The sequence below is a fragment of the Corvus kubaryi genome, unplaced genomic scaffold (assembly GCF_017639235.1).
Source record: "Corvus kubaryi isolate FWS band 111438036 unplaced genomic scaffold, C.kubaryi_AGA036_p1.0 split1-37355, whole genome shotgun sequence".
NCBI classification, from domain to species: Eukaryota; Metazoa; Chordata; class Aves; order Passeriformes; family Corvidae; genus Corvus; species Corvus kubaryi.
This window is the reverse complement of record NW_024582078.1, coordinates 3,122,199-3,134,691: the sequence shown is the minus strand read 5'-3', so window position 1 is coordinate 3,134,691 and position 12,493 is coordinate 3,122,199. Positions and strand designations below refer to the sequence as shown.

Sequence of the window (12,493 nt, the reverse complement as noted above, 5' to 3'; positions counted from 1 at the left end):
ATTGAAAATAATAACACGATACTTTGGGCCATGTTTTTATTTTTCTAATATTGACTCATTTTAAATAAAAAAAAAAAAAAAAAAAAAAAAAAAAAAAAAAACCCTCTGTGCCATCGACAAGTTTTGATGACGTGTTTTTATTACATTCCAAGAGCAGAGCTACAATCTTTGACTGGAGGACACAGTATAAGTCTACTAAGCTCCTGGCCCAAGGCATCAAGTTATTATTTTCAGAGATCAGCAAGCAAAGACCCCCAGTTTGGGGTTAGTGATCATTTCCAATGTTTGCTGGTGGTAAGAGATGGTTCTTTCTCATGGCTTTGGCAGGACCACAAGGCATTATTTATGCAGGGCTACAGATAAACCAAAGGGATGATGTCAAATGGATGAACTGGTCCAAAGAATTTAGTTTCTACCCCAGCACCATGAGGTCTGACAGCACGATTCCACTCAAATCATGGGCAGGCCAATGCAGCAGAATACTTTATGCCATAGGTCTGAAGCTTGGCATCCATTATACAGGGAAGGATCCATTTATATATAGCACCAGCCCCATGAATAACTGCAAGAAAGTGTTAACTCCAGTAGGATTTTGGCATCCAAATAATAATTCAGTGGGTGGCACAACTGTCATTGCGAAACCATCTGATTTAATTTTGCTCAAGTCTGTTCACACATAGGTCAGAAGATTCATTCCTAAAGAAAAAACAACAAAATGAGTCTTATGCTACTGTTGCTAAATATCAGGTTCCCTAGTAAAGGGGAAAAAACCCCAAAAACTGGAGTGGACATTCCCCAGGCTTCTAAAAACCACCACACACAACTCTACCAAGGCCAGCAGATGGTGAAGCTCCAGCACAGGTCTGTTATTACACAAATCTCTCCAAACTGGCAGAACGGCCACTCCAGTGGCTCAGACAGCAAATATCTCAAAAGAAAGCCCAGATCCCAAGCTGATGCAGATTAACACAGCTTCCCAGATATCAGTGGAGCTCTGCTGAATCCCACAAGGAAGGACCAGGCTCTCTAGGCCACGAGCAGGTCCAGACCTTTTAAAAGGATGCATTTGTGTTAATGCCTTTGCAGACTGCATTGTGTTAAATTAACTGAAGGTTAAGAACATCCCCTCCCATCAAGCTGTAATTATCCCATAATACCTTCACTGCACAATGGAGAGAGGTGGGGTTTTAACACTGGGGAAATAATCAGAAGTATAGGGGGGGGATAAGCCTGTCTAGAAAAATTATTTAACAGATCATGGAATTTACTCTGCTACTAGCTTGAATTCTCCAGCTTTTTATTATGCTGAGTGTTGGCTAAAGCAACCATTTCTGGTGGAGGAGGCAAGGTTAGAGCAACAGGGGGTTGTGCTGTTCCACTGCAAGCATATGGTTAGTAACCCGAGGTGAGAAGTGCTGCAGAAACAAAGGAGTGCTGCAGGCAGTGCCAGGTGGTGGGACTGCAGGTATGGCATTTATCACAAACTGGGACACAGCTTCCTGGAGGAGGAACAGAACAGAACAGAACAGAACATGGTGGATGTGCAGGAGACGTGACAGATCACAGAACACGACGACGGACGGGGACAACGACACGAGAGCTCATCCCAGCACTCCCCTCCCTTCCTCTGTCTGCTCAGCACACAAAATAGGGCATATTTGGGAAAACAGGACCAGATGGCACCTTGGGGACAGGGAAGGGAAGCCAGTGGGGTTTCAAATGAGCGATGGCCACCCCGGTGACGGAGAGGGGACAGCAAAACGTTGAGTTCAAAGAGGGGGAAGCAGAGGAAAATGGCAGCAGTGCTCGTTAATGAACCTTTCTCAGGGGAGGAAACATTTCACTGGACTCATCACCAAGCTCTTGACAGGCAGGGAAAACAATGCAAGGCTGCTCTTACTTGTTGATGTTTGCAAGGTAAATATCTGCGACGTGGCCCCCGCTCGGGCAGCTGGCACCAGCTCTGGCTGTCACTTTTTCCTCCGGTGGCTCAGAATTTATTTCTATTTCCGACTTCGGACTGGACCTTTCCGACATCCCATCCTCACTAGGAAGGAGGAGGGGAGGGTATCACAACCAAAACAGGAGCAGCAGTGCTGAATTTCCAGCACAGCACTGTGCAAACGGTCACACAGGGCAGCAGCACGGTGTGAGGGTCTTGAGAATCATCACAGATCCTTCAAATCATCGAAGGATTGGTTGGAACGGATCTTAATCATCCAGTTCCACCCCCTGCCATGGACAGGGACACCTTCTCCTATCCCAGGCTGCTCCAAGCCCCATCCAGCCTGGCCTTGGACACTTCCAAGGATGGAGCAGCCACAGCTGCTCTGGGCACCCTGTGCCAGGGCCTCCCCACCCTCACAGCCAGGAATTTCTTCCCACACACCCGATCTAAACCTACTCTCCTCCAGCTTAAGGCCAATCCCTCTTGTCCTATCACTCCTTGTGGAAAATCCCCCCCCTCCTGAGCACCTGATTCCCATGAGCACCCTGGAGATGCCAGCTCTGCACCTTTACCAGGCACCAGAACAATTCTTTTATCACCCGTCCACCTCTCAGAGCTCCCCTGCGTGCTGGATCATGAAAAGATGAACTCTCCCCCAATGTGTGGCCACAAACCCCCATCCCAAGGCGATTTCTGAGCCAGCCCAGGCTGCAGAGGGTCACGTACGTGTCCTGCACCACGATGTACTGATGAGGGATGAGGCCGTCGATGCCGTTGTGCCGTCCCTCCCACCAGTCATCCGAGGCGCGCTGGTACAGCAGCAGAGAGGCTCCTTTCTTAAAGGACAGCTCCCGTGCAGTCCTGCCCAGGTAGTCAAACTTGGCTATGGCCTCTATGGGCTCACACTCTACGAGACAGAAGGGAATAAACAACAGTTCACTGAACACCTGGGCTCAGGTGAGCAATCAGCAGTTTAAACCTGCCATAAACCAGAGCATGAAGAGGATAAAGTGTTCCTTCTTAAGGCAGCAAAATTCAGAGGGGAACCCCTAAACTTAAGGATGTTGCACTTTCATCCTTTCCCTCATCCCTACATGGAAGGCACATTCGTATTTTCCAAGCCTAAACCCCCTCACAGCAATTCAAGCCTACAACGATGGAAGTGGCAAAGGCAGAATTAGTGTTTCATTAAAATAAAAAGGGTTTCATTAAAATAAAAAGGGTTTCAGAGGTGGGAAGCAATCAGGTACATTCCAGACAAAAATCTGCCTGCAGTTCACTTCCTTAAAAGCAGCTGAAGTGAACCCCCTGGGCAGGCAGGGGAGGGAAACGTCCTCTCATTCCAAGCTGCTTCAGAAATAAAGCATCTATTCAGAAGGCAATTTCTGCTGCCTGTGAGGTTCACCTGACCCAGGAGACCGGAATTCTGGCACGGTGGGAGGCCCTGCTCTTCATCCAAGTGGCGTGGAAGCAAAGGAAAACATCCAGAGCCTCGAGTGCTGGGCTCGGTGCAGGGCTGAGGACACAGAGCTGCTCCCTGGGATGCTCCGTGCCCACTCCCACAGGAGCTCCAGCCATGCCCTGCCTGCAGCCAGCCACTAATCCAGGTCCCTGCAGGACTCTGATATTATACAGAGGGACAATAAGGGCATTTAAGACACTCAGGAAGATCAATGTGGAATTCCCGTGGATTAGTTTTAAGACTCCGAAAAAAATCTGCTGCTGTTTGAGTCTAAATGTGTATTAAGGCAGCTCCTGCTCCTAGGCAGGAATCAGGGGAATGGAGATGAGCTCAACCACGCAGCCCCAGTGGGCTCCCTCTAATTACTTTAAAGGAGCTTTAATGCAGCCAAGCAATCCATGGAAATTGAGTTCTTTCCTGGAGAAAGAGATTTGTGGTTTCTCTTCCTGATCAAAGAGAGATCTGCTACTCCACACAGAGATCTCTGCACCGCAGGAAGCTCCTACAGTGCAAGGGAAAAGTGCAGTAGGCTGAAAGGCCAAACATGAGCCACTGCTTTCCAGTTATTCCTTGGGAGAGGATGGGGTCTGGAGCTGCCTGTAGGCAGGCAAGGCAGTAGCAGGGCTTTAGAAAACAATGGTGTAAATCCATCTGAGCCAGCTGGAGCTCCTCAGCCAGGCTGAGGGAGCAGAGCAGAAGCATCTCCCCCCAAAAAGCCCCACCAGGATCTGAAATTATCCAGCACAAAGTGACCGAGGGCAATCAGCAACAGGGTCTGTGAGATGCCTCCCCAACAATCCCTCCACTACTAAACCTGACAGCTCAGAGTTCTCTCAAACCACCCTCTCCAGGTAAGCCTGTGGTCAGACTCACACAAATCCCATCATCAGCCCTCAGCAACCAGCCAGGGACTGGGAAGGGTGGGAAAAGCCTGGCCCATGTTGGCAGCTCGTGGGTATCTGGGTTTGGCTCCTTCTTCCCTCTTGCTTGTTCTGCCAGCTCGTCCTAACAGTAAAAAACCCCAACAGGGCTGGTTTTTGGTGTCCCCCTCCATTTAGGAAGGGGATGGGAGTGTGGTTTGGTGAATTCCATCTGCTTCATTAACAAGTGTTTATTGTTCCAGATGAGCGTGGCCCTCAGGTTTCTTATGTTTCCAATTTGCTTTTTAGGACTCTGGCTTTTCTCCAGAGAACTGATTTTAGACTTTAATTTCCAGTAGCTTTTTCCTACTTACACTTATGCTCAGAGAAGAAAACTGTGTGAATGAAGAGCAATAAGGCTAAGCCAAACAATTCCCCCTGCCAGTCTGACAGCTTGGGCAGGCAAGCAGCAGATCAAAACATTTCCACTCGTATTTATAATTTAACAAACACACAATCTGCTTGCCCTTCAGCAGTTCTGACCTCTCATACCTGTCTCAAATCAGTTCAGGGAGGCTGATGAACTGCACAGATGCTCCACCAAACACGACCTCTCCCCTCACCCCCAAATTCCTTCCTGCAGTGGAGGTGGCTGGGATGACAGCTTTACTTTGGGAAGATTCATCCCAGCCTCCCCAAAGAGTTTTAAGAGGTTTGGTCACATCTGAAGACGAAATGAGGGAAAACCCCCAGGAAGATCCAAGGTGGAGCTGTACCTGCACTGCTGAGAGCTGTGGCCAGGGTGTGACACTGCACGGCCCAATTAGGGCGTGAGACTCCCTAATTAACCACACTCTGCCTCAAAGAGACCCAGCCCCAGCTCCCTCCTCTGCCTCAGTGCCAAGTGCTCCCTCCCAAAAGCTTCCTATGGAATATTCCACGGAGGTTGCAGGACTCCATCCAAAACACCTCCCAGTTTTACCTTGCTCAGGGGCCCCACGCACTCCAGCTGCAGGGGCTGCAGAGCAGTGTCCTGCTCTGATCTCTAACTGCTCCTTTCTCATCATTGTACCCTCCCAGTCACCAAAGAGAGCTAAAATTCCCAGCCACAAACAGCACAAGTTCACACCAGGGTGCAGCAGCCTGCAGGCTTTATCCCAGGACTCGTGCAGCTGTGGGATGAGGTGGCCTGTCCTTCGTTACAGCTATTAAATTGTTCCTTCTCAGAGATACAAGCTCCAGAAGGACACATTTTCATGCATTTTGCAGAGCTCCCACTTGTCAGACAGAACACTCTGTTCGAGGCAGGGAGTGAGCCCATGTTTCATTCCCCAAGGCTTTGTGCCTCCTCCCCACAACCTCACAGAGGAGTGGCAGTGCCCGTGCTCGGCCTTGCTGAGAGAGAGCTGATTTCCCAGTGTTTCCAAACATCCTTTCCCTTCTCCCTGGTCCGTGAACACCAGAGGGTCTCAGAGAAGGGTTTAGGTTGGGAGGGAGCTGTGAGATCAGGGAGCCGTGAAGCCAGCGGGAGCACAGGGATGCCAGGAGAGGGTTTGTTAGGCAGCTGCTGGAGCAGAGAGGCAGCACAGGAGCACCTGGCAGGGCCACTGAGCAAATTCCTGAAGGCCAGCACAAAAAGGAGGATGCCTAATTTTAAGGGAGTGCTGCTTCCCACCTCTACAACTGAGATCATCCAAGTAAAGCCACCCCAGAACTTCCACAACTGCAAACTGGAACACCAGAACAGAACCATATCCTGCCCTGGTGGGTCAGCCTGCTCCCAGGCTGCTCAGCACTCCAGGGATCATCGTTGCACGTCAGTGACTCAGTCCTTCCTCTGCTCTGGATGGGGCTCACAGGATGTTCCCCATGGCAGGAGGAGGCTTTGGAAGCATCAAGGACGCTCACGACTGCAGTGTCACCTTTTCCTTAGGAAATATCACTGAATTCTCAGCCTTGGCGCCTCTTTTCACTCATCAGACAAGAAATGTAACTGAGCTTCCTTAAGGAAATCCAAAAATTATCACTGAGAGAGGCCCTCAGGACTCTCTGCTCTAAAACCTGGCTCTCAGTGGAAGACAAGCAGGTTTTGGGTTTGTTTTGTTTACTCCCTTGAAGGGCTGGGGCTTCGAGCACTCACAATTCCCCTTCCTGAGCCACTGACAGGGGAAATGCCTGGCACAGGGGAGGGGGACAGGACATTGGAACACACCCAGCCTCCTGCTGAGACACCCATGAGAAGAAGGGAGACATTCAGAATCCTCAGGTAACTCCCAGAGATTCCCACTGATCCCACACCTTTGTACTTCCTGCCACCAAATGCTGCATGTGATGTTTCAAGCGAGTGCTCTGATTTAAACTCCACTTTGGAACTAATTTTAAACTTCCACTGCAAGGCACAGCCCTCCCTGCCTCCCCCAAGGCAGGCTGCACCAGTTACCCCAGTAAACACCAGGCTTCCCATACCATCATCACTGGTGTGGTGCTCAGCTGTGACGTCCTGCACCGAATCCTCTGTCAGGGCTCTCTCTCCATGAGGACTTTCACTGCAACAGAAGGGAACAGGGACAGCTTTACACTGCTGGGAACTGAGCTCCACCACGGCCAGCGAGCAGACAGAACTGGGAACATCCTGGAAAACAATCGGACAGAACTGGGAACATCCCCATCAGGAGTCAATATTTAGGTTTCGCTGCTACAGACACTTTGTGGATGCATCTGCACGTGCTGAAGTCGCTGTGGGTAAAAATCAAGCTGAACTCTTATTTGATCAGCCAAACCAAACATCTTGGTGACCCTCTGTGAGTGCTATCAGCAAAGTCCAACTTCACATCTTACAGCCTGGACCTCTGGAGACGCTGAGCAGTCAGACAGCAGTGCCAGGCTGGGTCCAGCTCCTCCCTGCCATGCCGGGATTATTCCCTTGGCTGCATTCTCCATTGCTCTAATTAGCTCATTAGATGGCTGATGAGAAAGCTGCAACTTCCTGGGGGAAATCATTCCTCGATTTATAACGGTATTTCCAGGTCTGTGTTTGTCATCTCCCTCCATCCCTTTTATCACCATCTTAAATGTCCCATTCATTTCCCTGAACAACTCCCACAGCCCAATTAATTGCCTGTAAATAAAGCTTCCAGAGCACCTAAACTACCAAGAGGACTCATTTATGTTTGGCACGAAGAAAAGCTTTGAAAGGATCAACAGACAACAAGTGGCAACCAAAGGTTATGTTTTTGTAAGAAGCTCCACGAGCAGTTCCCTCTGGACAGGAGCAGAAAGGAAACTGGAAGAGGATCCACTGCCTCTCCCAAGCAGCTCCACAGAGCTGCTGCCAGCTGGCAGCTCTGCCTGCCTGCTCCTCTCAGGAGGAAAAAAAGGGCTAAAAACCAGTGCTTGCTCCTCATCTCACACCTCAGAGAAAACTCCTCTGCTGCCCTCTCACACTGTGACTCCTTAAAGGTGATTTTTAATCCTCTTCACACAGGAGTAACTTCATCCCTCATTTTGGCCCTGCAATGGTTAAAATAAGTGATGATGGTTGGACAGTGCTCTCCCCCTGGCAATCCACCTCCTGTGCTCTTTTAAGCAGGGGGAAAACAGAAAAAGGAGAAGGGGTGAAATGTCTGAATAATTCTGGTGTCTCGTTCTGCTTAATCCACAGGACACCAGGCTGCCCAACATCCCCCGAGTCAGTACCTCAGGAATCAACCTTTCCCATCCTTTGCAAAGCCTTTGTGCTCCTTAATAAAGTTTACAGAAGCCTCTGAAGCCAGCTGGAGGCCCCGGGAGGAAGCAGCAGTGAGGGCTAAAGTTTCACCCAGACTCTGAAGTCATGTCGTGCACAGCCAACGCTGCGGCTCCAAACCCTGCACAGAGGCCACGTGCCTCAACCAGCCAGGCCTCCTAAAAAGCAGCATTTTTCACCTAAAAACCTGTCCTTGCTGCTGACTGAGCTCTGGATGCTGCCTTGGAAGGACTGGTGTCACTCTGAGAGTGACAGCAGTAAACCCTGCCAGAGGAATGGTGCCAGTCAAGGCATTTCCACCAGGGAATTGGAGGGGCAGCTCCAATCTCTGCTCCCTGAGACAGTGACAGGAGCTGAGGGAAGGGCTGGAGCTGTGCCAGGGGAGGTTTGGGATGGAGATCAGGGAAAGGTTCTTCCCCCAGAGGGTGCTGGGCACTGCCCAGGCTCCCCAGGGAATGGGCACGGCCCCGAGGCTGCCAGAGCTCCAGGAGCGTTTGGGCAGCGCTGCCAGGGATGCCCAGGGGGGGATTTTGGGGTGTCTGGGCAGGGCCAGGGGCTGGGCTGGGTGATCCCTGTGGGTCCCTTCCAGCTCATGATTCATCCATACCTTACCTCCTTCCCTGATATCATCTCCCAGGACATTCTGCCCCCCACACCCTCCCGTGCACTGACACCCACACTGAGGGTACTCAACACAGCACATTTTTATTCCCTTCACCTCACGGGACAAAACCTCTTGTCAAAATGAATGTGTTTCCTGAAGGCCATAAATATTAAGCTGGGGGTTTTTTTTCCCCCCCCTACAATTCTTTCATATGTAACATCACCTAAAAACATCAGAGCCAGGGGTGAATTTAAGAGAATTTCCAAAAGGTTTTGGCAAGTCCTGTGCACACAGCAGTGAGTTTGGAGGAGCCTCTAAACGTGGAGTGATCCCACAGCTCCGAGACAAGCCAGGGAAACAAGGCTTGCTCTGTCACCACAGTGACTTCATTTTAAAAACCTATTTATTTTAGTCCACGAAAATAATCATTTGCATTCCTGTGACACTGAAGGAGAGCAGGAGCAAAGGAGGGGGGGGAAGAGGGACACAACTGAACATTCCTCATCCTCAGAGGGAGGGATCAGCTTGGCCAGGAGGAAAGCAAACACCTCCTTTCCTTCCCCCACTGCCCAGGCTTCCACCCCAGATGACAGGAGCCGCTCCGCCTGAATTGCTTCCAGATGTGCTCTCAGCCCGAGCACGCGGCCGGGCCTCTGGAGCTTTGGGCTGCATGGAAATGGTGATTTTGCATTCCTGCCTCTTCCCTCCCCCTCCAGCAGGGCTGCCCTGGAAATTAAACCGTGCCACAGCCTTGGAGGTTCAGCTGCAAGTGACCCCTGTGTCTGAAGCAAAGGCACTCCAGACAGGCAGAGAGAAAAGGCAAAAGCAGGAGGAGGAAAAAAAAATAAAAGGGAAAAAAAACCACAACAAAAAGAGATTGATTTTGGCAGCTACCAAACCAGAACATCCAAGAAAATCCCTACACAACCTTGCCCTTCAAGATAAGTGAGCGAGGTTTGACAACTGAATAGCTACTTTATACCAGCTTATTTCTTTTAAGTCGATGGCTCTCCAGAGATACCAGAGCCATCTCTGCTGCCACAAAACAGATTTTTGAAAGGCTGGGTCAGATGCTGCAATCCCAAATTAGCCAACGCAGAGCACACGACTGCAGCATCCTAATCCATGGATAAACATCCACCCGTTGCTCTCCTCAGAGCATCCATCATACCAGTAATCCTCCGTGTTTCCACCCCTGCTGTAGACTGGGCCCTCCAGCTCCCTGGGTCCTGGGAAGATGTTCTCGTGTTGGATGATGATGGTTTTGATCAACTCATTGACGTGAGCCTGGCAAGAGACCTGGTCGTGACCCTCGGGCACAGACATCAGTGTGGGCCCAAAGCAGATGGCCAAGTTGTAGGGATCCATCATATTTTCTTCACTGAACTGAGATAAACTGCAAAAAACCAGAAGTGGGAAGGAGGGTGAACAGCAGAAAACATCATCATCATCACCACCATCACCATCCTCTGCTGCAGAACATGCAGCTGGGCTCGCAAGGTTTGCTCTGGGCTTTCTGGGACACAAATGTTCTGGATCCAGGCAAAAAATGAGACACTGATGGTATTCACAGAGAAATGAAATAGAAACTGCAAAGGGAGTTTGAAAGCTCTGGGTGCTGACTATAATATTTGATTTTATTTCTTCTCTGTTATTGTTGTTCAGAGCCCACCTGCAGCCCAACTCAAGACCAGAGTTACAGCAGGACCCCCGTGCCATGGATTTAAACTGGAAGAGAGGAGGTTAAACGAGATACTGGGAAGAAATCCTTTCTTGTGAGGGTGGGCAGGCCCTGGCACAGGGTGCCCAGAGCAGCTGTGGCTGCCCCTGGATCCCTGGAAGTGCCCAAGGCCAGGCTGGACATTGGGGCTTGGAGCCACCTGGGACAGTGGAAGGTGTCCCTGCCCGGTCCAGCCTCAATAATTCCATGTTTATCCCAGGTCCTGCAGCAGAGCCCTGGCGCTCCCAGGGGTACTCACTGATTGAGGAATGCAAAGAGGTATCTCATGACAATCAGGGTGGTCTTGGGCAGGTTCAGCAGCACCTTCCGGACATGCAGCGCTCGCTCCTGCAAATTATCCATGGCTGGAAGGAAGAGAGAGCACCAGAGTCACCCTCCTGCTGCACCCACAGCCTCTGGGGCCCAGTGCAACCAGTGCTCTGTGTGTGCAAACTGGGCAGCCAGCAGAGCTCCAGCACAGGAGGGGATTTTGCTGCAGAACCTGCTGGCAAAGCCTCTCCCAGCAAAGCTCCCCGAACACGTGAGACCCTCCCTGGGAGCCCCTCCGAGCGTGGGAGCTCTGGATGTCATCTGCTCCAGGGGCTCTGGCACAAGGGCTCCGTCAGGCCCGCTAGGAAAGGTGGGTGTTTGAAAAGGAGAAAGTGTGTAACACTCAAATTAACATAGCTAAAGGGTGAGGCAAAAGGCTCTGTGTGCAGCAGCCCGCTGAGAAAGAAGTGGGCAGCATAAATCAGCTCAGAAGGGAGCGCTCATTTGGGGGAAAGCGGATTTTGCTTCTCAACATAATGTGAATCCAAGCCTGTAAATGCATTTATCAGGAGCAGAAAACCACAGGCCATTTCTGAAGCTGTCTCCTCAGTGATCTCCTTCCTCACTTCAGAGGCTGCCCCTGCAAAGGCCATTTCTCTGCGTGGACAATGGAATCATTCTTCAATTCTGGGGGATGCAACGAGAGCCAGGCCACTTAAAAATCAGGTTGTTCGCATACAGAAACCACAAACAACCCTGTGCCTGGCAGAAGCACCTTTAGGAAGCATGAAAAATGTTAACAGCTCGGCTGTGAGTGCCCTGATGATTGATACGCTCGAGCAGGAGGCAGTGGATGGTCCCTTGTGGGTATGAAGCTAAAAGGAGTATGAATAAAAACCACCTTGTCAGCTGAGGCCAGCACACAGGAGCACGGCAGCAGATCCAGGGAAAGCACACAAGGCAGGGAACCCTGCTGGTGCTCCCTGCCTTGGAGAGGGCATTTCTGACACCTTCTGATGACAGCTCTCCAAGATTATTTTACACAAGTGAGGGCTTTTTGCTTTATTCTCTTTTGAAAGAACCCTGTCACCAAGCAGTGTCTCACAAACCCCATCACACAACCCCTAAAATCTATGAATTTCTATCTCCTTGTTCACTCCTATCAGAGCAAGGATGGCTGTGGAAAGGTGACTGCCCAGACTGGCTAGCAGAGACCAGCACAGCAGCACAAACCCCGCCAAAGGAACCCCAAAAACTCATTCTGGAGTCAGGAAAAAATGGGAAAGACAGGAAAGAGGAGTGGGAGATGAGAAAAATTAATCCTATTTCTTTTCAGCTCTTCATGTACTTACTGACACAGGCAATCAGGTCATGGAAGATGTCCTTGGGGAAGAGTGGGTGCTCCAAGCCTCGGAAATAGAGCTTGAGGACTCCTGCTATGGAATCCATGTCGTGGTCATTCTGGTCCCCAGCCAAGGGATCTTCCCCTTCAGAGCAAGGAGAGAAGAGCAGGCAAGAAAAATCAGAATACTGGAGGAAAGTATTGAAATACTTGAAGGATGCAACTCAGCAGGAGAAAAGGATTTGAGTTAATCCCACCTACTCCAGCTGCACTGCAAGAGTGAGGCAGAGAGAGATCGCAGGGTGGGAAGCTCTGCCAGGAATCCAAGAAAACCTGGGACAGCTCCTGTCAGCCAAATGTCACTCTGACACCAGAGCTGAGGGTGTGGTGGTGCCCCTGGAGCAGAAACACTCCAGGGATTTTGGGCAGGTGGGAACATCACAGCTCCACCACCCGACAGCAGCCTTTAGGCAGAGTCACAACTGCAGCTCAGGGGATGCAGGGGACACCCAGGAAGCCACTGAGCATCACACACCTGGCCC

At 50.6% G+C, this 12,493-nt stretch overlaps 1 protein-coding gene across 5 annotated transcripts in view; it reads right to left on the bottom strand.

The window, feature by feature from the left end:
• Positions 1-12,493, bottom strand: part of SRGAP2 (SLIT-ROBO Rho GTPase activating protein 2) — a 97,859-nt gene that overhangs the window by 9,036 nt on the left and 76,330 nt on the right. For 4 of the 5 annotated variants that reach the window (XM_042013568.1, XM_042013571.1, XM_042013572.1 and 1 more), the window contains 6 exons: positions 11,962-12,096; positions 10,599-10,704; positions 9,791-10,015; positions 6,737-6,816; positions 2,675-2,855; positions 1,901-2,047 (listed from right to left, as the gene is read on the bottom strand). In XM_042013568.1, coding sequence (XP_041869502.1) covers positions 1,901-2,047; positions 2,675-2,855; positions 6,737-6,816; positions 9,791-10,015; positions 10,599-10,704; positions 11,962-12,096 — 874 coding nt within the window. Of the gene's footprint in view, positions 1-118; positions 697-1,900; positions 2,048-2,674; positions 2,856-6,736; positions 6,817-9,790; positions 10,016-10,598; positions 10,705-11,961; positions 12,097-12,493 lie in introns of those variants that run through there. The other variant, XM_042013573.1, reaches the window with a different exon arrangement.